The 26,725-nt window shown below is 43.9% G+C and overlaps 1 protein-coding gene across 4 annotated transcripts in view; it reads right to left on the bottom strand.

The window, feature by feature from the left end:
- The window catches only part of LOC105920646 (E3 ubiquitin-protein ligase HECW1), a 159,764-nt gene that overhangs the window by 98,125 nt on the left and 34,914 nt on the right, over positions 1 to 26,725 (bottom strand). For all 4 annotated transcript variants that reach the window (XM_036125186.1, XM_036125184.1, XM_036125185.1 and 1 more), the window contains 3 exons: positions 12,757 to 13,078; positions 8,575 to 8,682; positions 41 to 135 (listed from right to left, as the gene is read on the bottom strand). In XM_036125186.1, coding sequence (XP_035981079.1) covers positions 41 to 135; positions 8,575 to 8,682; positions 12,757 to 13,078 — 525 coding nt within the window. The remainder of the gene's footprint in view (positions 1 to 40; positions 136 to 8,574; positions 8,683 to 12,756; positions 13,079 to 26,725) is intronic.

The following is a 26,725-nucleotide window of genomic DNA, read 5'->3' on the forward strand; positions in this document are numbered from 1 at the left end:
AGGTACAGCTTCATAAAACGTGAGGTGAAATAAGACTTACAGGTGGGAAGCCCTTCTTGATGGTCACACTGGGTGTAGTGGCTCTGAGGGCTCCAGTGACACCGTGGTAGTACCTGAAACAGACCTGGGTCTCAGCTGTGAAAAAATAAAAACAAATTATTTAGAACTGGCCTTTGCTCTATATTTTCTGTATGCTTATGTTCCTTTAAGACGCTGCACTACGTGTACAGTCTGTAGTCACGTGACTCCACCGCATTCAGTCTGTAACCACAGAAATCATGTACGTAGCCGCGTCATAGGGCACAGGTTCGCACGTCAACGTCGCCGCCATATTGTATGTGGCAGAAAAAAGTTGAGTTCTGTTATTGTGAACGTGGATCAGAGAAGATGCCTCTTTCCTGTGCTGCATGGAAATTTATTCTGGCTGATTTCACTACTTGTATCTGCCTTCTATAAACTAAGGCTGCACCATGTTGCAAAACTGGACACACTAAAGCTGCAGAGTGGCAACTCAGGCTATATATATATATATATATATATATATATATATATATATATATATATATATATATATAGATATATAGATATATATATATATATATAGATAGATATATAGATATAGATATAAATAATGTATATATGTGTGTGTGTGTATGTGTTATGAATATAAGGATCAGTTTGTTAAATCTAAACATTGTGGTCTTCATTATTTCATAAAACCGTGTCGCATGTGAACATTTAGGAACAGACTTTTTGGGGGAGTATTAAAGAGGTAAAATTAATAATATGAGAAAAAAAGTCCTAGGTCAATAAAGTAAAAAAAAAACAAACACAAAAGTAAAAACATCATATTATGAGAATTAAGAGGGAACATTTCCAGAATAGTCACAGTTTGCAGAATTATTTCACTCCTGGAGTAATAGGGCCAGGTTAGATTATGTTAAATATTTTTATTCTTTAGCAGAATAAATTCAGGAGAATGAAGCTAAAGGGATACGAAAATAAACTTATAATATTACAAAAACAAAAATACTACGAATACAAAGTATATTCAGAGATTAAAGTCCCTCTGATACTGTTTAAGTGACTGTGTAACTGCAGATTTGCCACATTTAAGATGGCGGACGCTCTGACGCAACGCAGCATAGGCAGAACCAGCCCAATGGCGCGTCTACGTATATAATGTCTATGGTCTGTAACAAGTGAAAGAAGACAGCGAGGTTGAGAAAATGGAGGAAATTTCAAATGTTGAAGCAGCAAAGGTGCTCAAGGAGGAAGAGGAGCAGCTATTACGTAAATTGCAGCCACATGTCAACATGCGCCTGCATGTGACAAATAACAAGACAGAAATACATCTTCAAATGTCAAATGAGTCCTTCATAGCTTTACAAAACCATATTGAGAACTTCCTGTATTCACGTTGAAACTGCATATTTAAAGTCTAACTCTTGGACTGAAAAAAAATCATGAAACCGTTGAATAACTTCCAGAACAAGGTAAACTTTGAATATTCATGTATCATAAGTGTTCAAATTAAGTTTAAATATGAAATATTGCACATTTTATACACCAAATATGGTATTCCGCGTTTGAGTGCTGCCTCCGTTTACGATTGGCCATTTCCGACGTGTGACGTCAGTTCAAGAACACAGAGAATGCGCAAAGCGAACTTGCATAGAAACACACAGGCGTTTACGTTGTACAACCGGTACGGTGAACAAGGATATATGGATGTTTTCCAGTATCTTCTTTCACACACCAAATCTGCTGATCCACGTCTACTTTGAGCAAGCGCTTTTAAAAAAAATCGGCAAACTAAGTCCATAATAAAATGCCTTCTAGGTGCATAGTTGGTGGCTGTAGTGTCGCTTATAGACCAGTTCACTGCTATTGTTTTCATCTGGGTTTTTCGCGCATGCGCGCCGGATTGGAAGGCAGAAGGCGAACACATAGCGGGCACAAACAGAGGAAACTGACAAGTTCCTGAGGTATTTTTCTTCTTTGGATAACGTATCACAAGATCGTTTCAAGAGTAAGTTGATGGTATCAGATTGCCAGATTTATACAGCAAAAGCCTGAAGGGACGGAGCGAGTCTGTGAAATGCTGGCCAAGGGTTCCGTACGGCGACATATACAGCTGCCTTATAAACACGCCAGGCAGTACACACGAGAGAGCATGGAAGCATGAAACCACTGGACGGCTACAATTATTTTATATCGGGACATAGACACCAGCAACCCCGCGACCCCATGAGGGATTAAGCGGGTCAGAAAATGGATGGATGGACGTTCAGACATGTTTGTGTAACATCAGAAAGCGGAGTCGGACACACAGCGCTTCAGCAGAGAGGACGACCCGCCCGGTAGGGTAAAACAAACATTGTTCACTAAGGATTATTTTGGTGTTTTTGTCCTATTAATCCTTTTCACAGACTCATGCCAGAGGGTTTGCATATATTGTACATGTACGTATATTAAAAAAAAATTGCCGAACTAAGTCCACAATAAAATGCCTTCTAGGTGCGTAGTTGGTGGCTGTAGTGCAGACCGCGGTGAAGTTGGTTTGACATTGGACATTCAAGCTCCGCGGAGTCAGCGGGATCTAGCTCACGGTTGATCCGGTTGAAGGACTCCGATTTCGGCCAGCGTCTCTCAACTGCTCCCTTCTCCCATACGCGGTGGGACCGTCAACAAATCTGATTTTATTTTTGTTTCTCAAGAGTGCTCCGCCGACTCCGCGGAGCTTGAATGTCCAATGTCAAACCAACTTCACCGCGGTCTAGTGGAGGCCAGAAAGTAGAGCTACATACTTGGGCGAAGGATCAAAAGGTCAGAAAGAAATGGGATAAATTTGTAAAAGAAACGCAAAAGGACTGGATGACAAAAGTGTTTTATGCAATTCACACTTCACGAGCAAGGATTTTGAGGGGTACTTACAATGGAGCATGGGCTCTATGTCTTGGGCAGCGTTACACATAGTCTCCTCAGGTTCACCTTGTTCAAACTCCTTTCTTCGTATATATATATTCGGTATCGGAGTCGCCGATGCTTGAGATGGAGTTTGTAGATGTATCAGACATTTTTTTATACATTTTTTGTACATAGAGTAAGAGTTATTAATTAAATTTAATAAATCGGTAGCCAAAGTCGGAGTGTTAGCAGCCGGATGCACGGTACTAGTTCTGTTTGTGACGTCACATTCCGGAGCAGCCCGATTGAGGAATTTTCGGGCTCTTTCGCTTTATCGAAATTACTTCCAAACGGCGCACATAATTCACATATAATATACATTTCTTTACTCTGGTGACTATTTGAATGCATCTGCGTAAAAATACATTCAGTCCAAGAGTTAGACTTTAAAGAAAATTGCAATCACTTTAAAGGGACTTGTAACAGTTCATTAACCACTTGCAGTCTGTGTGCAGATATAGTTTATATATATATATTAGTGCTGTCAAACGATTAAAAATTTTAATCGTGATTAATCGCATAATGTCGTTAGTTAACTTGAGATTAATCGCATATTTTATCCTTTTATTTCTGAAAGTGTAATAGCCTGTTTGCGCATTTTAATATGCAATTTTGCAATAAATGACACTAATAAAATACATGCTTGTACAAAAAATATTTTTATTTTGTTATCTTTCAAGCACTTTTCAGAATTGGAATGAAAACATCCTGGTGCCAAATGTTAAACTCTGGACTATAATGGCTATATGACTAATCATGACGCCCTGATATTTACACAGTGTGTAAACAAATGTGTAAATAAATACCTGTTTTCATGCCGATATATATTTTTTTGCCTCTTAAACAAAGATAGACATGGTATTATGCATAAACATATAAATTAATAAAAATTGTACATTTCAATAAAGTCATAAGTTTTGTTCATTTCTTCACTCTCTCTCTCTCTCTCTCTCTCTCTCTCTCTCTCTCTCTCTCTCTCTCTCTCTCTCTCTCTCTCTCTCTCTCTCTCACACACACACATCTAATTCTGAGCTTTCACACCAACAACAATCATTTCTTTGAATATATTTGCTTGCTGTTTCTATCCATATTCATTAGGGGTGTGCAAAATAATCGTCATGACGATGCATCGCGATTCAAATATTCGCGATCCAATGCATCGATTCTTGACGCCAAGAATCGATTATTAATTTAAAAAAATGAATAAATAAAATTGCATGAATTGTTGGCGAACATCAGCTAAAAACAAGTGGAATACAACTTCCAGTCCAGTAGATGTCGCTGCAGATGTGTTGACGCCCGCTGCCTTGTGTCACAAGCATTTCCAGCCGCGGGATACTGCGACGAGTCATTCATAAACAAAACATGGAGGAGACTGAGAACATTCGCCCGGCTCCCTCACCTGTCAAGTCAGATGTTTGGACGCATTTTGGCTTTAAAAACAAAGAAGGTAAAAACAAAATTGATATGACGCACGTAATTTGCAAACACTGTTACATCGTGATGAAATACTGTGGGAACACAACAAACTTAAAAGGCACATGCTGAGGCGTCATCCAGAAAAACAAGATGGAGTGCCGCAAGCACTGATTAAACTAACAACACTCGATTGCAAGCTAGCCCCAATTTCTACACGCGCAAACATTTGAATGTTTTCATTTCATTGGTTTAAAGGACCACTAAGGCCATGTAAATGGCACTGATTATCCTTATTTTGTTGTTTTAAGTTTTATAAATCCTAAGCACTTTTTGTCAGTGTGTCCACTCCAGTAATAGTAATGTTTGTGTCCAGTTACAGTAATGTTTATTTTCACGGCAATACCTCCAAAAGTCATTTCAATAAATACAGCTATGTATGAATTCAGTTGCTTTCAGTTACAGTACGTATCAATTAAAGACACTATCCAGATCATACACAGCCAGTCAGCCACTGGTGTACAGTGTTCAGTGAAAATATCACAATGCATTGCGATGCATTGCAATAATTCAAGTATCGTGATAGAATCGCATCGTGGCATGTGAATCGTGATTCGAATCGAATCGTGACTTCTTTGGCAATACCCACCACTAATATTCATAGAGTTTAAGCCTGGAAAAAGGTTTTAAATTTCCAGGTCATTCCAGCCTTACACTTTGCTTGCAACTGGGCAGGAGCTTAATGCCCTGAATGAAACTGTTTAGGAACTGATTAGTAACTCCAGGTCCTTCGTTTGGCAACGTGATTCATCCTTGGTTTGTCAAATACAGAGACAACAAATTAATAAACATTAAAGTGCGGTTTATGGGTTGGGGTTTCTGCAATGTTATCAACGTGTAAAAGCTCATCTTCAGAACCAATCTCTGCTTAAAATGGTTATCTGCACCATGTAATCTATTTTCAGCAGTTATCACCGGTTATTGCACCGTAAACTGCAGAAAATACGTGCAGAGTTGCTCTGTCTGCCTTTACTACCGTCGGCTCCTATGGCGGAGGGATATTTCAGCTGAATACACTCAAATGTATGTGCAGGCAGGTCTCATAAAAACCCCTATTTCGTCACTTATTTTAGAGCCCAAATAAGCGATTTCACTTTCAGAAACCTGCCCAAAAAAACCGCAACCCGTGACTCATGAAATTTAGAAGCGATTTTAGAAAAAAGAAGCCCAAAGTCGCATGTGTCCGAGGGTAAAAGAAACTTTGCGCTCACTGTTGGCAACAGTGAGCACAGCGCTGGTCTGTTTTGCTAGTTTTCTAGCACTCTTGAAACTACGGAAAGCGCCGAGGGTAAAAGTAACACAGTCCGGAGAGCGCGGCGGGGAGAAAAACATTAGGGAACGGTGTGTGTGTTTTGACGCGCGATTAACGGCGACAAAAAAATTGTTGCCGTTAAAATGGGTTTACGTTAACACCGTTAATAACGCGTTTAACTGACAGCACTAATATATATATATATATATATATATATATATATATATATATATATATATAGTTATAGTTATAGTTATATAGTTTATATCTATCTATTTATATCTATATCTATCTATATGTCTATATCTATCTATATATATCTATATCTATATCTATATATATATATCTATCTATATATATATATATATATATATATATATAGTTTGTGTATATATATATATATATATATATATATATATATATATATATATATATATATATATATATACCCTTTACCTTATAGTTTTGCAATTTGAAATGTCGTGTTTTCATCTCTTGTAAGAGGAAAATCTTCATAATTAATATGTTTGAAATTATCCATCTGTTTGTAATTAATCTATATAATTGAGTTAATGGAATAAAAATAACATTTCAATTATATTTTAACATTTTGAACATAACTGCATGTAGACTGCAAGATAATTGACCCAAGCACCGAATCCTGTGGTAATCAGCAAGTGACCCTGGCGCTTGAAGATTGATTATTTACATGAACAAACTGCAATCTGTCAGTCAAAAAAGATTTAAACCAGGATTTTAGATCCAAAATATATATTTTTACAATTAATCGTGGCTCCCTTTAAAGCAGCATTGTGTAACTTTTAGCCACTAGGGCCGCTACCCCTGTAACTTCCAGGGTTAGCGCCCCTGAAGGCCACTGGCAATACAGCACTCTGACAAAATGAAATGAAATGAAATCTCCCTCTATGTTTTGGAATCTAAATGCAGACCACATTGGACCAGCAGATTGAGAAGTCATGGAGCAAAAGGCCACACTCACCCCTCTAGATTAAATCCTACATCAGAGAGCCAAAAATATGTCTAATCAGGTGTCATATCTGTTTTTTTCTTTTTTGATTTTACTGCAACAAAAACGCTTTGTAGTCCAGGGCAGGATCTCCGGCATATTTAAGAATTTTGCAAGGATTCAGAACTTTAAACATCTCAGACTGCCATAACCTAGAATGGGTTTGACCAGAGTTGAAGACCCCTGGCATGAAGTGATTGCCGTTGAGAGCCGAGGGAATGATGGCTCAGCAGAGCTATGACTGTGTAAATCTGGCTACTCTGCTATAAAGAAATGAGGATTATTCTATGATTGATAAAAAATATGTTGTTCTAACTGCCAAAGTTTTTTTTATTTTTATAAAAAAGCAAAAACAATTTTTAGATTAAGGTGGACTCCTGCATGAGTAGATTGCCATTTTCTCTCCAATTTCCTGCTGTTGGACTTTAAAGTATGTGGCTTTGAATTAAAACCAGTGAGTAGGCTTCCAATGACTGATTACCTTTGTTTTAAAGGGGCCTATGTTGTCTATTGCAATGTGCATTGAAGTAGTATGAGTATTAACAAGAATGCCTATTCATGGGAAAATGTCCTCTTGTTGCAGGACTCTAAATGCTCTGAAAGGGCCCTTCCACCTGTGAATTACCGGCTGCTGTTCCTTTGCTCAGCTAAAACACCTGCAAGACTTCCTGTTGATGTGATTTATTGTTTTCCATGTTTGTGTACACTCACAATTCCCTATGTCCCTAAACGCAGCCGCTGAGTACTCTTTCTGACTTGTACGCTCTCTCAGAGATGCACTGGAATACTATGATACGTTTTTATAATTTAAAAGACAACAGGAGAATTGACAAGGTAATTGTTTAACACTGATGAAGAGGATGATCAGGGGTGCACGTTATGTTCTTCCTTTTATCTAACATCCTTCTCCGCCGTGAATAAAATGAAGAGTCCGCTGTTGAATGTAAACTGCTTGAGAACGGTTCTGCCTGTGACGTCTTCAGCTCTAACCTAAGCATGTCACACAGGCAGAAACCTGAAACAGGAACAATTTGGGGGAAAAAATGCTATTCATACATGTGAAAATTGGAATAAATCTTGAGATGCCTGCATCAAAGGAATGATGCAGGCATCTCATCATAAATATTTGCTGAAATTATGTTTTTCCTTAAATTATTTGGAATTATTTAATAAATATTTGTGTATTTGTGTTAATGAACTCTTGAATGTATTTCATCTCTTCTTGACTTACAAATCAAGATCTTTCCTGCTACAACAGAGTCAGTTATATTGATTTTGATTTATATGGTGGTCTGCTGGAGTTGAATGTTAGTGTTTATTTTGTGAGACACAGCAGCAGTCTAAAAATATTTTATGACGTACCTGCTTTTCACTTACACTTATTTTTTTACACATGAAGCAAAAAGTAATGTAGGATTTTAACATAACATTTGATTTTGAATTGATTAGATATGATTAATAAATTGAGAACACACACACACACACACACACACACACACACACACACATATGTACACTGGAGTTTTAGGAGGTAGCCAGAGGACGTGTTTCTTTGTCATATAAAACATTTTAGATTGGGACTACAGGAAATCAGGCGAACCTATGAAAAAGCTTTCAAAATATCTCATTTCTGTTACAGAACCTGGTGTTACAGGTAATGCACTGCAGGATTTAGTTACACATGTCGAGCCAAACTACATGAATTCAGACCCTAAACAGAAATGCACAGCATATGGGGATAATGAATGTGAAACAACCGTCATGTGTTAACCCTATTGTTTATGGATCTTTATGCTGAGTTTAACAATAACATTGCTCTCTAACAGATGGTGTTTTTGGAGATACTTACAGTTTCTAAAGTTGGAGCTGGACTCAATTTTCCAAACTATTTGTCCATTGTGAGATCCACTGATGCCTCGGTTCTTGTAGTCGAGAAAGTTTTCGGAAAGAGTCTCATCTAGAAAGAGAGATAAGACAGATGAGAACATGTGTCGTCCACCAACATAGAATTAATTTCTATTTATGTTCTTCCTGTTTATTCTGTTTAGTCAGTGTAAAATCTTAAAGGCAAGACACCGTTACGGATTCCAGAGTTCTTGGTTTCTTGAGGCTTAAATGATTTATCATATTTCTGAAGAATTCCATCCATCCATCCATCCATCCAAAATCCTTCTCCCCAGCAACATTCTCCAGCTTATTCAGGGGGATCCCAACGTGTCCCCAGGGCATACATAGCCCCTCCAGTGATTTCTGGGTCTCCTCCCAGTGGGACACCAAAAACACCAAAGGAAGGCACACAGGAGGGATCCTGGTTAGATGCCCAAACCACCTCGACTGGCTCCTTTCAATGGGGAGAAAAAGCGGATCTACTCTGAGTTCCCCCCCAGATAACAGAGCGTCTTGTATCTTGGATCTTGCTCTTTCAGACATGATCTCTAACTCAAGACCATAGTTGAGGATTGGAACTTAGACGGACCAGTAAATCGAGAGCTTTGCTTCTTAGCTCAGCTCTTTCTTTACCATAACAGACTGGGGCAGTGCCCACATTACTGCAGATGAGGCCCCAATTCATCTGTCCATCTCTTGTTTCATCCTACCATCGCTTGTGAACAAGACACTAGCATACTTAAACTCCTCTGCTTGAGGCAGAGACTGACTCCTAACCCACAGGAAGCAATCCACCTTTTTCTGGTTGAGAACCATGGCCATAGACTTAGAGGAGCTGTCTCTCATCCTGGTCGCCTCATACTGGACAGCAAACCGCTCCAGAGCATGCTGGAGGTCATGACCCGCAGAAGCAAACAGAACCACATCATCTGCAAAAGGAAAAGATGCAATCCTGAGTATTGCAAACCACACTCCCTCCTCTCCACAACTATGCCTTAAGATCCTGTATATCAACACCGCAAACAGGACTGGTGACAGTCCTGTTTGCGGTGGACTGCACAGTGGACTGCACAGTGGCAGTCCACTGCTCCCCAAGGGGATGGGTTGAATGTATGTTGCAATGACAATAAAGATTATTATTATTATTAAAGGACTGGTGACAAGGGGCAGCCCTGGTATAGTCCAACACACTCTGGGAACAGGCACAACTTTGTTTCAAAAATACAGACACAGCCCCCGCATTGGGAATACAAGGACTGCATGGCCTTTAAAAGCAGTCCAATTACCCCGTTTACCCACAGCAGATCCACAAGACAAATGTAGACCTAAAAAGCATACTCTTATGAACCCCTCAGCAATTCTGGAAGGGTAAATATCTGGTCCACTGTTCCACAGCCAGGACGAAAGCTGCATAGCTCCTCCTGGATCCGAGGATCCTCCAGGAATGGTCTACCCTCCAGGAAATGTTGCCATTGCCCACATGGGTGTTGAAGTCCCAGAGGACCACCACAGAATCCCCAGATGGCAACCCTCCAAAAAAATCATCCACAAACTGCAGAAAGACAAGGTAATCCTAACTGCTATTTGGTGCATAAACACAAACCACAGTCAGAACTTTCCCTCTTGCAGCTTGAAGTCACAAAGAGTTGACCCTCTCACTCACTGGGGAAAATTCCAAAATCAAGGTAATCAGCCGGGGGATTCTAAGTAGGCCTGGGCGATAAGCCGAAAATTTACTGACACCGTCCATGTAAGCATTTAAAAAAAAGTTAATTAAAGTTGTTTTTGTCTTTCTTTGGCTGTGTATAGGTAGGCTATGCTTATGTTCCTTTAAGACGCAGCACTACGTGTACAGTCTGTAGTCACGTGACTCCACCCCATTCAGTCTGTAACAAGTGAAAGAAGACAGCGAGGTTGAGAAAATGGAGGAAATTTCAAATGTTGACGCAGCAAAGGTGCTCAAGGAGGAAGAGGAGCAGCTATTAAGTAAATTGCAGCCACATCTGATTTCTGGTCACGCAACGGATCCATACATTAGTCTGACTGTACATTACATGAATGACAAATGGAAAAAGAGTGCTCGAGAGGGCACATTTTCCAGCCAATACTGGGGAGCTGGTCGAACAATGTTTAGGTGTGATACTGTCTGTATGGGACATCAAGGAAGAGGCCCTTGTTGCTATTACTACTATTTTGTGACAATGGCACAAACATAGCTAAAGCTCAAAGCTCGCTCCATAGATGGATGTGAGTGCAGTGTTTTGGTCACAGGTTGCACCTGGCAATCGGTAACTGTTCACATCTTAATGAAGTTATCTTTAAATAATATTGGCCACAAGCATAGCCGCTCCATATGGGTTATTATTATTATCATAATAACCCTGGCTTCAGGAGGGTACCCGGTTTCCCTAATCTGGGGGAAGGTTACCTATTATCGTGGTTGGAAAACGGAAACTTTGAATCGCTCTTAGTCTTACTCCTCCCCCGAGGCCAATTTGCCATGAGAGACCCTACCAGGAGATAAAGCTCCAGACAACATAACCCTTGGGGTCATTGGAGTACACAAACCCTCCAGGACATGAAGGTGGTGATTCAATGGAAGGGAACATAGTAAGACATAAAAATCTCATTAAACCCTGACATTATTTAAACATTTAAATAAGAATACATTTAAAAATTTCATTGCCGGGCACATCATGCTATTCAGTTTTTCCTTTACACACTGAACAGGGTTTCTTCTAGGATTTTTTTTAAACCGTGGTGTTGTTTTTTTGGGGGGAAGGGGGGCTTTTTCAAAGACAAAGAGATTACATTGATCTTTATGAAATAATTTATGGCCTTTAATACATTGCCTGCATTCACACAACAAACAGACAATTATCAGAGCCACACAAAGTGAAAGAGGTGAATGAGTGATTCAAGTTGTGTGTAAATGAAATTTAGGAATTATTTTAGCGCAACAGTTTTAATGACAAAAAAAGACTACTTCAAGAACTAGTGATGTCATATTTATTTTCTGCATCACCAGCACTTTTGTGCATGCAGGATCCATTTAGCCGTGGGCCCCCTCTCTATCTGCCCTCTTTGCTCTGACTGCATACAGGGCTTTCAGGACGAGCCAGCAGCTGTGATGTGCCTGTGAGACAGCGCTGAGGGAAGTAGGAATGGGCTCAGCTCTCGCTGCTGCTTCAATACAGTGACTCCAGAACAATTGGTGCTTTCACCTAAAGTTGCCAATAACACAGAAAAAGTCAATAGACTTGTTCCTAGTCGTTTTTTGGAAGAACAGCTCCAGAGGGGTCTGAAAAGTCGCTAAATGTAGAAACAAAGACACTAAATGGCAACACTGGCCTGTCGTCTCTACTTTTTCTTCCCTCCTGAGAGCAGCGCACCATGCGTTAGCCGCTAGCCAGCTTTGCAGCCAGGGCAGGAAGAAGAAGATTATGTTGGTTTTTCAAAACAAAGTACATTTTAACTTTTCATGATATTTAAATTAATTTCAAACTCTGATTATGGTTAGCATAAGTGTGCAAATATACACTATACATAATATAGGATGTATGCAGTATATCTCATATGCTTTACATTGTTTAAACATATATATTTTTAAAATTAATCCTTAAGTTAAAACAGCTTTGATTTTGCCGTGGCAGTGCACCATGAAAACCCTGCTGAAATCATCCAGTTGTGGTATATATAAAGTGGAACTGCAATGCTTTGGTCTGATTTTCCTTATTAATTATGTTCCCCCTTTTTACCCGTTCTGAAGTTTGTCTGAGCAACTTGTTTTGATGTGGTCTCTTTAAATCTAAATGAGGCACTTCACACCCCGACACCGTTCCAGGTTGTACAGTGTTCCACTTCACCCCGTTCAGCCATTTTTTTGAAAATGCTGTGATGTAATTATAAGAAAAACACAGTAGAGAACAGAGAAAACAGAACAGCTTAAAATATCACCCAAAATGGATATAGAGATGTCTACGCAGCATCAGGACAGATTGCATTAAAATGTACTGCATTACCAAAGTCTCCAAGTACACAACAAAATGTATTTAAGGGCTTTAAAAATTGGATTTAGCATGACATGTCCCCTTTAATGTCAGAAAATGGTGGAAATAACTATACTAAGTCACATCCAACTTACCAACAAGATACATTCCAATCCAGTCTCCAGCATCCACTTCCTCCTTGATGTCCCATGTGACCACCAAATCTTCGGACTGGCCTATGGTGTAGTGGGCAGAGCTGACAGTGAGTGTGGAGCGGGCGTCGGGTGAGACCAGATCATTGTCGCTGGTGGAGCGCTGCAATCCCAGCATGAAGGTCTCCTGGTTCAGACCGTTGACTGCGTATGTGTCCGGACCGCAGCTGTGACGAGCTGGGCCCTTGCAGCGCTGCCGGGACTGGCCACTCCGGGAGGGGGAGGCCATTGCAGCCAGGCTCAAGAGCCGGTTCTGATACAAGTTCTGCATCAAAGTACACAACAGTAAATATAGTGAGTGGATCCTTTGTTGGTATTTTAGTGTTTGTTTTCTAATTGACTAACTACAGTTGCATGCAACTACACTTTATCACCTTTTGCCACCTTTCAACCTAAACCTTCCATATATTTATTGGGATCTTAGCTGATTGACCAACACATAATTGTGAAGTGACGAGAAAATATTGTAAACATAATTTACAAATAAATATCAGAACAATGCTGCATACATTTGCATTCAGTCTCCTTTAGCGAAACCATTAAATGATAGTCACCTAATTAGTAAATAGAATCCTGTGTGCAGTTAAACTTTAAAGTAAAATCACATGGGACTGATTCAATCTTTAGTCCCACGTGTCGGACTAAAGTTCCAACTCGTGGGACTAAAGTTCCCTTCTGGCTTGGGAACCCATTGAGATCCTCTACAGTGAGCTGGGAAGCATGTCTGAGTTTCCCCTCTGGCCCTGTTAGCGTTGCAACCAGTTCTCATATAAGCAGATGGATGGATGAATTCAAGAATGTGGCAAGCCATATTAAAAATGTAAGCATATTTAAAATGGTTGTCAAGTAAGATGAGACTACAACTGATTTTTGTTTTGGCCACCTTGCAAAAAGATAATACTGCACATCATTCTAAACAACTATAATTTGAACCATGGTGACAGGGGTTGATGGAGTTAAAGAAAGTAAAAAATTCTTATATAAAATCCTCTTAGAGGTTGCAAAGACTTCAGTCTGTGGCAGAGCTTTGGCTTTCACCAGGATAACTAGAATGTTCAATTTCTGAAGACATTGAAGAAGGCGCCTGCCAGGTGGTGCGTATAACTGAAGTTATTTAATTGTTACTTGTATAAAAAAAAAATAAAAAAAAGGAAAATGTGCCCCCCCCCCCCCCCCCATTGCACCGGTGGGCCAAAGCGGCCCCTCAGTTCGCCTATGGCTGGGACCGGCCCTGGCTGGCTGCCTGCAGCACGCAAAACTCCAAACAACTGTAGTTTATTCGCTCAATTTGGGGAGGGTTTCGGGTTGTTGCCGGTCTGAGGTGATTTGCGAAAAATCTTTCAGTCCTACACTAATGAGGGTTACATTTCCTGAATCCAGACAAAAATACCTACGTTTTGATGTATAATTTCAATCTGAAAAACTCACACAGAAATAAAAGGCAATTAGAAGAATTTTATTGATACAATATTTTAAGAGTTTGGCGCTCAGACCTCGGCAGGAAAAATTCACGCTGAATTATACTTCAATATGCATAAGCAGGCGTATGAGAATAGGGATATTTCCCCCCAGGCCTGAAACAGGTGGTGGAGTGGAGATAAATCAAGTTTGTTCAGTCCATATGATGAACTGTTTGAGCTAGATGTCCAACTTGGATAAACACAGGTTTGCATGAACTGTCCATGATGAGCAAGCATGAAGCGACTGTGGAGAGGATAAACTCCCCTTTGGGAAGAAACCCCTGGCAGAACCAGGCTCAACATGACGGTCTTTTGCCAGACCGTTTTAAGGCGTGACTGGGAATTCCATAAGAGTCCAGGAGGAATAACACTCTGATAGGGACGAGGTTGAAGGAGGACCGTAGGAATGCCAGGCGGAGCTTGCTACGATGGTGGAGAAGGGGATTGAGGTGGGTTGAATCCGGACATCAGAGTCCAAACCAGACACGCGCAGCCACCGCTTGCTCGTTGAGGAGAAGGCCGAGACAAGGATGTGGAGTTCTTTTAAGATGAACCCAGGATGCTGATTGGCTTTGAGAAGGAGCAGTTCAAAGCTTGCGTCGGAGGCGGATGAGTCTCTGATTGATGGAGGTAGGCAATAGAGTTTCTTTAGTTTGAATTTTCGCTTAAGCTCCATTTGTGTACGTAGAGTGAAAATTGAGCTGTATTAACGATGACGGAAAAATAATTAACTATTATAATAATAAAGAACCCTTATTAGGTGGATAGTACTAGGCTCCGCCATGCATTTTCAATGCATAGGCGGGCGTCTAATAAACTAGAAGAGCCAAAGCTACAAATGATTTTTTGTAGATCAATACAGCTCTTAAAATAGACCAGGCAATGTCCAGACCTATAACCAATTGAGAATCTGCCAAAAGACTCGAAAATTGTTGTTAATGAATGCTCTCCATCCAATCTGAACGCTAAAGCTGTTTTACCAATAAACTAAGCTGTTTGAGATGTATTATAAAATGTGCAGAGAAAGGAGGTTTTTTAAAGTACTGACCCAGGGGGTGAAATATAAATGCATACCATACTTATATAAAATAGTTTTTATTTGGAAAAGGATCAGAAAACCATGTATCACAATCCACTTCACAGTTATGCTTTCCTTGTGTTGATCTGTCCCACAAAATCCAACAGAATAAACCTGGAAGCATGTGGTCATTAGTGTCATACCAAGAAACTCTATATTCTCTCTGTGGTGGTGAAACGTCTCATCACTCTTTCTCTAGTTAAATCATCTGTAAGAATAAGTACTATAGAACCACCATAATGGTTCCAGATTAACATTTTTACATGCTGGTATTCTGTGCAATCCCAGTTTGCCTCTCATGCATGATTAGCCTTCAGGGTGCAGGCATATTGCTGTAGCTTGTGCTAGCCAAAACATCTCCGATGTGTGAATGTAAACAATTCAGTAGTGTTTTAAGTGTGAGCTGCAGGTGCAAAGCAAGCTGATGAATAAACATTAATTCAGCCTGTTATTCAGCCAATGCTAGTACAGCTCTGTGCTGTACTTTAGTGGTATTGTTCTATTTCATCCCTACTGACCGCCAGAGGCGGTGCTTCAAGCACTGAATGATCACTCTTGCGCTTGCGCAGGTCGAGAATTAGTATCAACAAAGTCACCTGTGACCTACCGGTGATCAGCGGAAGCCTATATAGGCACGTGACAGTTCAGTAGTTCAGTCCCTTCTCATCTTCTCGCACGCAGGTTTGTTGTGAGCGGTTCCTTCTACAGACACGTGAGTTTTCTCTGTATAACCGCTTTCTCCGTCAGCTCGCTGCCAGTAGCCCCGTGATCGTTTGCGGTCGGAGCTGCGGGCGTGCTCGCCCTCCAGGGGCTGCGCGAGCGACGATTGTGCCTACAGACCTCATTGGGTGAGTCTGTTTCCTTTCATTTTTCTGAACCCCGCGGGTAGCGTCTTGACCCGCCGGTGTTGCTTGAGTTAGCAGCTGGTAGTAGCTGCTCATTTTGTTTACTCACCAGTGGCGTCCTCCGCCCGCGTTGAGTCCTTTTGTTTAACCTGATTTAAACAAGTCGGTTATCGTTCGTTTTTACCTCGCCGGTGGCGTTTTCTGCCTGCGCTGAGTTTCTTGGTTGAATCTGATTGAAACAGTTTGTTACTGTTTACAATTATCTCATCAGCGGCGTTTTCTGCCCATGTTGAGTTCCTTTGGTTGAACCTGGTCGAAACAGGTCGTTACTGTTTACATTACCTCGCCAGTGGCGTTTTCTGCCCGCGCTGAGTTTCTTTGGTTGAATCTGATTGAAACAGTTTGTTACTGTTTACAATTATCTCATCAGCGGCGTTTTCTGCCCATGTTGAGTTCCTTTGGTTGAACCTGGTCGAAACAGGTCGTTACTGTTTACATTACCTCGCCAGTGGCGTTTTCTGCCCGCGCTGAGTTTCTTTGGTTGAATCTGATTGAAACAGTTTGTTACTGTTTACAATTATCTCATCAGCGGCGTTTTCTGCCCATGTTGAGTTCCTTTGGTTGAACCTGGTCGAAACAGGTCGTTACTGTTTACATTACCTCGCCAGTGGCGTTTTCTGCCCGCGCTGAGTTTCTTTGGTTGAACCTGATCGAAACAGGTCGTTACTGTTTACATTACCTCGCCAGTGGCGTTTTCTGCCCGCGCTGAGTTTCTTTGGTTGAACCTGATCGAAACAGGTCGTTACTGTTTACATTATCTCGCCAGTGGCGTTTTCTGCCCGCGCTGAGTTTCTTTGGTTGAACCTGGTCGAAACAGGTCGTTACGGTTTACATTACCTCGCCAGTGGCGTTTTCTGCCTGCGCTGAGTTTCTTTGGTTGAACCTGATCGAAACAGGTCGTTACTGTTTACATTACCTCGCCAGTGGCGTTTTCTGCCCGCGCTGAGTGTTTTTTGGTGAACTAAATTGAAACATCCATTTCACTAGTGGCGATTTCTGTTCGGTCAAGTGGGTGAAGCGGCTCCTGGGTACGGGCTCCGTCACTCAGAGATGGAACGTCTTTGTTGTTCCACTTGTTTAGCCCCTTTGCATCCTGAGGATGGCCATGACCTGTGCCCCCCTTGTCTGGGTGTTGACCACCTCAAGGAGGCGCTTACCGAGGCTGCCTGCCCCAATTGCAGCGTTCTGCCCCATGTGGCGCGGCTGGCCCGGCTGTCCTCAGTCGAGCAGCCTGTTCCCTGGATGGGCTCTCACCAGCAGGAACAGTTGCCCCCTGGCCAGGGGTTATCCTCTAAACGCCCTGCCTCGGACGCTCCGCCAATAGCTGGGAAGAAGTCCCGCCATTCGGGGCGGGGGCTGTCCTCTACAGTGGATCAATTATCTTCAGAGTTGGCCCAGATGAAGGCTCTACTCCAATCTTTGCGACCTCCCCCTGTCCAGGGATTGGTCTCGTCTCCAGCTACTGAAGAAGCTTCAGTCCTCAATGAGGACGCCCTCTCGCTGGCGGCATCTGACACCCTCTTTCGGGGGGAACCCCAAGCACATAGCCCGCAGGTGTCGGATGTTGAATCCGACATCTCTCTGGGGGGTACGGGAGAGTCGGTGGCAACTGCTATTAAAGCTGCCCTGGCACAGTTGCAGGTGGATTCTCCACAAGTTCAGCCCGCCACCTCTAGCGCATTTTTCAGACACTGTGAGGCCGGGATGGCCACCTTCGCTGTACCACCTTCAGAGGAGTACATCAAGGAACTCCACACCTACTGGTCGGATACTCGGGCTCTTTCTTGCCCGACATCAGACGGAAGAGCTCTTGCCGCGATGCACGAGGCCCCAAAGTTTGGGTTAGGTCAGATGCCAGCTGTGGAACCTGGCATTGCCTCCCTTATTGTTCCTCCGGAGGAGGCCCTACGAGGTAGCGCCCGCTGTCCACGGCCACAGTGTCGCATTACAGACGATCTGCTCTGCCGAGCCTACGATTCAGGGGTTAGGATGGGGCGTGTTGGGAACTCCCTCTCCCATTTGCTGCTAGGCCTGGCATCTTCCCTGGAGGCACAGTCGCTTGACCAGTCCACTCAGGGCATGCTGGATGTGTCTCTCCAGGCCTTTGCCCTGATGTCAAGGGAGCTGGGGCATACATTGTCCACCCTGGTCCATGCTCGGCGCCAGGTGTGGCTGGCTCAGTCGCCACTCACCGAACCCTGCAGGCGGACACTGCGCGCCTTGCCGGTGGTTCCAGGGGAGCTTTTCGGCTCTGCTGCAGTGGAGGCTCTGGAACGCACTGCCCAGGCTTCTCGCACCAGGCAGCAGCTCGCGGGGCTCCACAGGCGTGACCGTCGGCCTGTGAATACTTGGGCGGCTTCTGGCTCAGGATCGCGGTCATCCAGTTTACCCGTTGCCCCAACCTTGCCTCGAGGTCCGGCTTCTAGGGTGACTCGAGCCCAGACAGTCCGGGCAGGGGCCCGGGCTTCGCACCCCTTTCGGGCTATGGAACCAGCTCGCCCCCCCTCTAGGCCCCCAAGGGGCCGAGGGACCCGTAGGTGAGGCACTGGGGCCGGCGGTTGGATATTTCACCCCAGGTCAGCTTCTGTACTGGGGCGAATGCACCCCAGATTCTTGGGTACTCTCCACTCTGACCAGGGGATACCGTCTCCAGTTCCACCGCCGGCCCCCGTCTCATGGAGGAGTTCGGATGACCACCATCTGCAACCCTCTGAAAGCACAGGCACTGTCCAGCGAGCTACGTACCTTGCTGGTCAAGGGTGCGATAGTGCCTGTGGACCCCCTGCTGGATCCAGGGGGCTTTTACTCAGTGTATTTTCTGGTCCCCAAAAAGAATGGGAATCTTCGTCCGGTGCTGGACCTCAGGGGGCTCAACACCTATCTGAAGGACATGCCCTTCCGCATGCTTACAGCCAAGGGGGTTCTGCAGGCGATCTCCCCAGGCGACTGGTTCACGTCAATCGACCTGAGGGATGCGTACTTCCACGTCCCTGTGGCACAGGTTCACTGGCGGTTTCTCCGCTTTGCATTTCAGGGGTGCCATTATCAGTTCAGGGTACTCCCGTTTGGGCTCTCCCTGTCTCCCCGAGTGTTCACCAGGGTGGTGGCAGCAGCTCTGTCCCCCCTGCAGGCACAGGGAATTCGTATACTGCCCTATCTGGACGATTGGCTGATTTGTGCCGCAACCCGCAGTCAGGCGATCAGGGACACCCAGTTGGTGCTCTCCCATGTGCACCGGCTGGGTTTGAAGGTAAATCTGGAGAAGAGCAGCCTCACCCCCTCCCAGGTGACAGTGTTCCTGGGCATTCTCCTGAACTCTGTCTCCATGACCGCCCGTCCTTCTCCCCAGCGGGTGACCAGTATTTTAACTATGTTGCCTGCCTCCATCGTGGTGCGGCACCACGTTTCTTAGATTATCTGAGCCTCCTGGGCACGCTTACCGCTGCTTCCAGTGTGGTTCCACTGGGGCTTCTCTCCCTGCGCCCTCTGCAGATGTGGCTGAACAGCCTGGCTCTGGACCCCACCCGTCAGGCACACAGACACAGGAGAATTCGTGTCGCGCCGCACTGTCTGCGGTCTCTGTCCCTGTGGAGGGACGAATCCTACATTGTGGGAGGAGTTCCGCTCGGGCCCCTTCCGTGCCGGAGGGAGGCTGTATATACGGACGCTTCCACTCTGGGTTGGGGCGCAACCTGGCGGGACCACGTGACACAGGGAGTGTGGTCCACACGGGTGCAGAGGGAACACATCAATGCCCTGGAGCTCCGGGCTGTAGCCCTCGCACTCCGGAGTTTTCTTCCGGGACTACGGGGGAAGCATGTGCTGGTCTGGTCAGACAACACCACAGTGGTTTACCACATCAACCACCAGGGCGGGTCCAGGTCCCCGAGACTGCTGTCCCTAACACACCAGCTCCTGGTGTGGGCGTCGTCTCGCCTCACCAGCCTCAGGGCGGCCTATATTCTAGGCTGGTGCAACGGGCCCGCAGACTTCCTCTCCCGCACATCGCCTCTTCCAGGAGAGTGGCGACTCCACCTGGAGGTGGTGGATCACATCTGGGGGACATTCGGCAGAGCAGGCATGGACCTCTTTGCCTCCAGAGACACGGCCCACTGTCCCCTCTGGTTCTCCCTGTCAGACAGTTCCTGTCCTCTGGGGTGCGATGCGCTGGCCCACGATTGGCCCAGAACTCTCCTTTATGCCTTTCCCCCATTGGGTCTGATTCCCCAGACCCTCCTGCGGGTTCTCCAGGAAGGGCACAGGCTCCTGCTGATAGCCCCATTCTGGCCAGCGAGGACTTGGTTTCCTCTGCTGCGCAGGCTTTGTTACAGCTCGCCGATGCCCCTCCCATCCAGGAGGGACCTCCTATCCCAACTGGGGGGTCAGATTCTCCACCCCGACCCGGGCCGCCCGCGCCTTTGGCTTTGGCCTCTGCAGGGTCCGACCCCACGTTCTCCCGATTCGGGGGCGATGTGGGCCACACGATAGCCTGTGCATGGGCACCATCCACCCGGGCTGCTTACACAGCCAGATGGGCAGCTTTTACCACCTGGTCTGTCAATAAGGGGCTGGACCCCATACACTGTCCCCCATACACAGAGTCCCTGCTGGACTTCCTTCAGGAGTTGCTTAACCGGGGGCGGTCCCCTTCCACCCTGAAGGTCTATGTGGCTGCCATTTCCCACTGGCACACTGGGTTCAATGGCTGCTCTGTTGGAAGGTATAGGGACATAGTGCTGTTCCTCAGGGGCGCAAGACGCTTACATCCTCCGAGGCGCCGGGTGGCTCCTACCTGGGATCTTAATTTAGTACTGGAAGCTCTTCATTCCCCACCCTTTGAGCCGATTGCAGCAGTGGATCTGGAACGGCTCTCAATGAAGACGGCCTTCCTGCTGGCCATGGCTTCCGGCAGACGAGTGGGGGAACTGCATGCCCTGTCTATAGCCGAGCCCTGTTGTCGGTGGAACCCGGATGGCTCCGGGGTGACCCTGTGGACCGATTCTTCCTTCGTCCCGAAGGCCCCCACAATGGCAGGCACAGTCTTGCCGCTTCGGTTATCCCGGTTCGAGTCCGGGACCCCTTCTGAAGCTCTGTGCCCAGTCAGAGCGCTGGAGGTCTATGTCCGCGCTACAGCAAGCATGCGACTGACCGACAGCCTCTTCGTATGCTATGCTGGCCAGCGGCGAGGTTGTGCCCTGTCCAAGCACAGACAGGGTTGTGGGGGCGATATCTGTGGCATACTCTCTGCAGGGTCAGCCCCTGCCTCAGGGAGTGCGGTGCCACTCCACGAGGAGCCTGTCAACCTCGTGGGCTGCCATGACGGGGGTGCCGCTGGAGTCCATCTGCGAGGCGGCCTCATGGTCTGTGCCGACCACTTTCACAAGGTTCTATAGAGTTAACATGGCTACGCCTCATCCTCTCCAGGGCATCCTGCAGCAACCACCTGGTGCGTCCCGCTAAGGTAGGTGCTGCTGCCGGTACCGGTGGGTTGTTCCTTTCTTTCTGCATCCCTCGGGACCTTGTTGGCATACGTCATTCGGTGCTTGAAGCACCGCCTCTGGCGGTCAGTAGGGATGAAATAGAACGATAGTTACGTATGTAACTACGGTTCTATGAATCCCGGATGACCGCCAGAGCGTTCGGTCCCTCGGTATTGCTGGCTCACCAGAAGATCGAGGGACTGAACTACCGGTGTCACGTGCCTATATAGGCTTCCGCTGATCACCGGTAGGTCACAGGTGACTTTGTTGATACTAATTCTCGACCTGCGCAAGCGCAAGAGTGATCATTCAGTGCTTGAAGCACCGCCTCTGGCGGTCATCCGGGATTCATAGAACCGTACTTACATACGTAACTATCGTTCTTGTTATTTGGAGAGTGGCAGTGTCATCTAGGACAGCCTTCATCTGGTCAAGACCTTCTACAGGACAGAGGGGGTGGAGCACAAAGTGATCTGGCTGTTCTGATCCTGTTTCTGTTCTATAGTCGCAAAATTAAAACAATTATCTCATTTGATAATTTTTTGAGTCTCGGTACATTTGCTGATAGATGCTGACAAAGCAGATGATCGTTGTTATCAGGTCAGCTAGGTTTTCATCTGAAACATCTAACAGAAAGATTAGAAAGCAGCTTCATTTCCGGCCAATCACAACACCACTAGCGGCCGATAGCTGATGCTTGAAGGGTAATGGCTTCAAACAGCATTGTCATGGTGTTAAGCTGAAGTAGCACTCCAGCCTAAAAATGACAGTCTCACAGACAGTTGTGGGACTTTATCTCCACCCCAGGAAGCTTTATTGAATTCATACATCACATCAAGTTAAAGTGGTGAAAATTAGCCAGAGCACCTGGAAGGCAGAACAATTTCAAACCCGCTTGCATAAACAAACAGCAGCCATACAGGCACAGATGGAGCATGCAGCAACCATGCTTAATTTACAGGCTGAAAACCAAACAATGAAAACAGAATACCAACAATCAAGCTGAAGTATGAAGTAACAGTATGTCTGAGAAACAAGTAATATTTAATATACATGTTAGAATAACCCATTTAAACTCCAAAACCTACATCTAATTGAATATATGTGGAATAAATTGAAAATTGTTGTTTACAGAAGCTCTCCATCCAATTTGGCTGAGCAGGGCATTGTTCTGGCTAAGAAGATTTCAGTGCCTAGATTTACAAAGACATAGCTCAAGATAGATGTAGCTCTGCTATAGGCTGTAAAGCCGCAATAAAATTGCACGTCACATTTCCAGATTTTTGTTTATAAAAAAATCTAACAAGAGATGCATCATTATAATTCTACTTTACAATTATGCACAATGTTTTGTTGGTCTGTTCCATAAAATCCAAATAAAATAAAATAAATGGAACTTTAATTAAAATAATGTGAAAATGTGACAAGGCTCTGTAAACCTTGAGGAGAGAGGTGAAGGCAGTACCTAGTAGAGGTGGGAACAAGTCATTACTCCTCAAGTCACAATCAAGTCTCCACTGTCAGGTCAGTTCCCAAGCCAAGTCAAAAGTCACTGTTAAATCGTGGGGTATAAATTTCAAGTCACTAACAAGTCATAAAGTGTCATCTCTGAAACGTTAATGTGATGAACAAATGATTTTACCATTTACATGGTCAATTTTTTACTTTAAAGAGAGTATGAAGTAATTTTAAGTAAAGACGCTCAAGTCCCGGTCAAGTGACAAGTCATTAGTCTTCAAGTCAACGTCGAGTTGTGAGTTTTTTCTGAAAAAAGTCAAGTCTTAAGTCTTCAAATCTGTGACTTGAGTCTGATATCAGTCAAGTCATCAAGTCAAACTCTACACCTCTGGTAATTAGAGTACAACATAATGATGAATCAACCCTTATACTGCAAAACATATTGCAAAATGTTGAAAAACTCTGCAGTGAACTGCATCATAATGCAAGATGTGTCTTTATAGTATAAATGGAGAACAAAACAAATAAAAACAGCCGGCTGTCAATGCAACATAAAATGACTAGATGTAATATAATGATACCAATGCCTCATGTGTTCTGCTTTTCTGTGGAGGTTGAATGGACGGCTACAGGAATTATCTTGCTAATTCATCACTGATTACAATAACTAAATCATTATGGAATCTGTGAATGGAAACTATAGGAAATGCATCACAGCTGAAAAATGCAAGGCAAAATGACAGAAATCAGCTTCCAAGACACAGGTAACCTATAATTCAGATTGAACAAAGACTAGCACGTATGTATGTGTGTTCGGCTATAATTACTACTGCCAAAAGCACTACTTTATTGTCTGTTTACTTCTTACACTGGTCAGTAATGGCACAGACACAGACAAAATTGTTGGTACCACTCTGTTAGTGAGAGACAACCCCACAATACCTTGATACTGACAAACTGAATAATAATAAAAAAAATCTACTGAGAATTAACCAATGAAAGTAAGACACTGCTTCTGATGTGTGGTTCAATAAAATCTTTTTAAAAAACAAACTAATGAAACAGGTCTGGACAAAGATGATGGGAACTCAAACTGATATATTTTGCTGTGTTAATAATTTGTAAAATGCATTATTTGGCTATTAAAAGTAAGAATTGCCCTGCGATAGACTGGCGACCTGTCCAGGGTGTACCCTGCCTCTCGCCCATTGACAGCTGGAGATAGGCACCAACACCACTTGCGACCCCACAAGGGATAGACGTGTTAGATAATGGATGGATGGATGAAGAATTGTTTCAACTGATCATGGGATAAAGTGGGTTTGATTGTTGGAACAGCATTCATTTAGACACTTAAAGCTATAGTTGGTAATCCTGTTCAGAAAAACTTTTTATTATACTGACAACATAATGTACCGCTTACAGGTAGTAACATTCAAGTACTGTTTGGGAGTGCTCAGCTGAACAGAGGCAATCACTGCAATCAAAAGATTTCTGTAACTGTTAATGACAACTTTTGACCCTGTCAACAGGTATTTTGGCCCACTCATCATGAGCAAACTGCTCCAGTTGTCTCAGATTTGAAAGCTGCCTTCTCCAGATGGTGTTTCAGCTCCTTCTATAGATGTGCAATAGGATTTAGAACAGGGGCCATAGGAGGCCATTTCAGGATGGTCGTATAGGTGTTCTTGGGTAGTTCTTGTCATGGTGCAGCTTTGTCTGCTGCACCATGCACATATTCAGGACATTTTTCACCTTCCATTCAGCTCCGGTCTATTGCTCTCGTCAGTGCGGCGGTGCGGTGGGCGGATTTTTCCCCCATTGGTGCGCTGCGTGCGACGGATAAACAGTGGGGAAAATGCATAACTAAATACTGTAAAGGGCTCCTATAAAGGGAACAGGGGTACTGACAGATCTGAGATGAATCACCTGATGTTACAAGTTCTTTAAATTACCCTTAAAAGTGCGCACCTGAATTAAAGCGCGAGGCAGCAGCCCACCGAAGCGCCACTGATTCTGTGTTGTTAAAAACAAAAGAGCATGAAACACAGCTACTAACTCTCCTATTGACTTTAACTGGCACACGTTGCTACCGATGTGAGGACATTAAACGTAGTCATTCACGTTTTGAATGGTGAACGGTGATAAAAGCACCTGCTCCAAGGGAAAGGAGGGGGTGAGAGGAGCAAGCGTATTTCTGAGGCACAGAAATACGGTGCATGTAGTTAAAAAATGCAGAATTAATAAAAACGATACTCATAAACAGACTAAGTGGCGTTTTAAACTGCATCTGGTTAGCAGAACTGTTTCATGATCCAGCGTGCAGCCATAACTGGTTCTGAATGAACCGGTCATCTGGCAAAATCTGAGCCACTTCCCGAAGCAGTCACGTGGTACAGCCGGGCAGCGAGGCTTCGGACGTCATCGTTTTCGGCTCCTCCCCTAAATGAAGCAAGCTCCAGAACATAATGGTTCTTTTCAAGCTATGCTTTATTTTTATGTCTGTGAAAATAGTGTAATAGTTGTCTCTGCCACTGTTTAATTTTCTGTTTTGTATTTTTGCTAAATTGTAAATTCAAATCAAACAATTAAATCGATTTATCGCCCAGCTGTATCACATGGTCAAATTATTTTAAATCTTTTCTAGGGGTACCATCAATTTTGTCCAGGCATGTTTCATTATTATTATTTTTTATTAATTCAAAAGCAATGTGTGGTTTCCATTAGTGAATTATCAGTCTATTTGCATTCATTATTAGTTTTGTCGGTTTCAAGTTATTAGAGTGACCATTGTGACCACAAGATTTTGTCCAATCCACCTAAGGAGCAAAACATAAATACATTCTAAAACATATTTCTACATCCCCACTAACATAACCACATATGCCAGCTAGTTGTTTATTGTCATTAACATGGTCCTAACATGACTCTGGCAGGATAACTCACCACTCTTGGCAAAACTGGTAAAGCTCATTTAGATTATCCGGTTTAGTCCCATTGTTTTTTTTAACTCATTGAGTTTATTCATTGTATTATAATTGTGCCCATGTCTTTACATAAACATCTATCCTGAATTGTAGGCAACAAGGGCACATCCTGACCCCGTAAGAGTTCACTGTGTTTTTGGAGAATGCTTTGATCCTGCGGCGCTGCAACATCCTTACCAGAATATCCGAGTATAGCACAGACAGACCGAGAGAGAGATAGATAGCTGACCATGATGGAAGCTCGGATCAGATCAGAGGCTGCTCCAGTTAGAGAGCAGCTTCAGGGCACAGCTCTGTCAGCCTTGACTGATTGGTCTAAATGCTCAAGGATTTTGTGTGCAGTTAAAGATGAAGAATGACTGTCTGCACGCAAACTGCAACTTGCTTTTGTCTGCCTGGCCCACCATGTTACCTAAATCAAAACTTTTTATGTGATTCAAAAACAATGCTCACTATTGGATGATTTGACAAACACTATATTATGAAAAGTATTCACTCTTCTGCCTTCAAACACATGCACCTGGGTGGATACCTTTATTCCACA

Source organism: Fundulus heteroclitus, chromosome 21 (assembly GCF_011125445.2).
Source record: "Fundulus heteroclitus isolate FHET01 chromosome 21, MU-UCD_Fhet_4.1, whole genome shotgun sequence".
Lineage (NCBI taxonomy): Eukaryota > Metazoa > Chordata > Actinopteri > Cyprinodontiformes > Fundulidae > Fundulus > Fundulus heteroclitus.